Source organism: Ochotona princeps, chromosome 15 (assembly GCF_030435755.1).
Source record: "Ochotona princeps isolate mOchPri1 chromosome 15, mOchPri1.hap1, whole genome shotgun sequence".
NCBI classification, from domain to species: Eukaryota; Metazoa; Chordata; class Mammalia; order Lagomorpha; family Ochotonidae; genus Ochotona; species Ochotona princeps.
Window position 1 is genome coordinate 55,961,902 of NC_080846.1, and position 1,273 is coordinate 55,963,174.

Below are 1,273 nucleotides of genomic sequence, written 5' to 3' on the forward strand. Positions count from 1 at the left end.
ATAAAAAATGGATGAATTCCCCAAAGGTTATCTATCCCAGTGAATTCCTTGACCTTGAGCATGCTATAAATCTTCAATTCATTTTTCTGATTCTGTAAGTTGGACTATCTTGGAAAGTCTCTTGATAAGGAATTTCAGGCATTCTTCTTGAGCCAAGAGAGCTGTACCAAACCCAGAGGAAGTTACCCCTACAATAAGAGGGTCAGTAAGTCAATCAACACAGCACCAAGCTTCACTAGAGCTCTTACAAGAGCCCGAGCCATGTTCCTCGGGAGCACAGATCTCAGCAGAACTAGAGCACACATGCAACTCTTCATGTGAGCACTTGAAAGAAGAACCTGACACCATCCCACTTGTTTCAGATCCATTAACCAGCAGCTTATTCAGTAAAGCGTCCCAGCCATGCAGTGACCAATCAGCCTAAAGACAAGAGTACCAATGCATCAACACCAGCCACGTGTTTTATTTCTAATCTTCCCAGCTGAACGCCCATAACTTTAATGTTGAATTTTATGATAATTTAAAACAAAACGATGCAAGCACATTAACAGAAATCTGCTCATATTAAGAACTACTCAGTGCTCCAAGAACATAATCATTATAATCATCTCATGCCTGTGGCAAACCTTTTACATCAACTACCTTTCAAAAAACATGAAGAAAAGGAAAATCATTCTAAGTTTCAAACTTAAGGATCCAGTCACATATTGCTCCCATCCACATTCCGTTCTACCCTGGTTCCTTGCCTCCTCCAGCTAACAGACAACATACCTGAACCTATTCCATCTATGTACACCAGGCAGGCGACATGAACAAAAGATGTGACTGTAGAGATGGTGTCTGGCCTTTTCGAATCAGCTTCCTCCACCATTGTGTTCATGAAGTTTACCCACGAGAGGAGATCTCTGATACTGACCATGCACTTTCGGCCAAACTCCTGGCGGGTCAGCCAATCAATTAAATCCAGCATCACTTCAGCTATGTCAACCCCTAAGACAAAAGAAAACAAAGGCATTTGTGGTTTGTAGCAAATTCCAAGAGGGTACATATGGCCAAAAACCAGTCTATACTCTTTATGGTGGATTGATTTATAAGGAAGAGTTGCACAGATGCAGTGGTGAAGCAGAGGTGGTGTCCTTTGATCTGCTAGTTCACTTTCAAATGGTTGCAAAAATGAGGGCAGGACCAGAACCAAGCCATGAGCCAGGAATTCAATCTGGGTCTCTCATGTGGGTGAAGAGGACAAGCCCTTCAGCCATCTTTTGCTGTTATC

At 42.4% G+C, this 1,273-nt stretch overlaps 1 protein-coding gene across 1 annotated transcript; it reads right to left on the minus strand.

The window, feature by feature from the left end:
- Positions 1-986, minus strand: LOC131482041 (midasin-like). The gene is made up of 2 exons (XM_058673393.1): positions 772-986; positions 1-188 (listed from the first exon to the last, which is right to left on the minus strand). Exons 1-2 carry the CDS (start codon positions 968-970, stop codon positions 79-81), a joined length of 309 nt encoding a protein of 102 aa, XP_058529376.1. The 5' UTR covers positions 971-986; the 3' UTR covers positions 1-78.
- Positions 987-1,273: the final 287 nt, after the last annotated feature.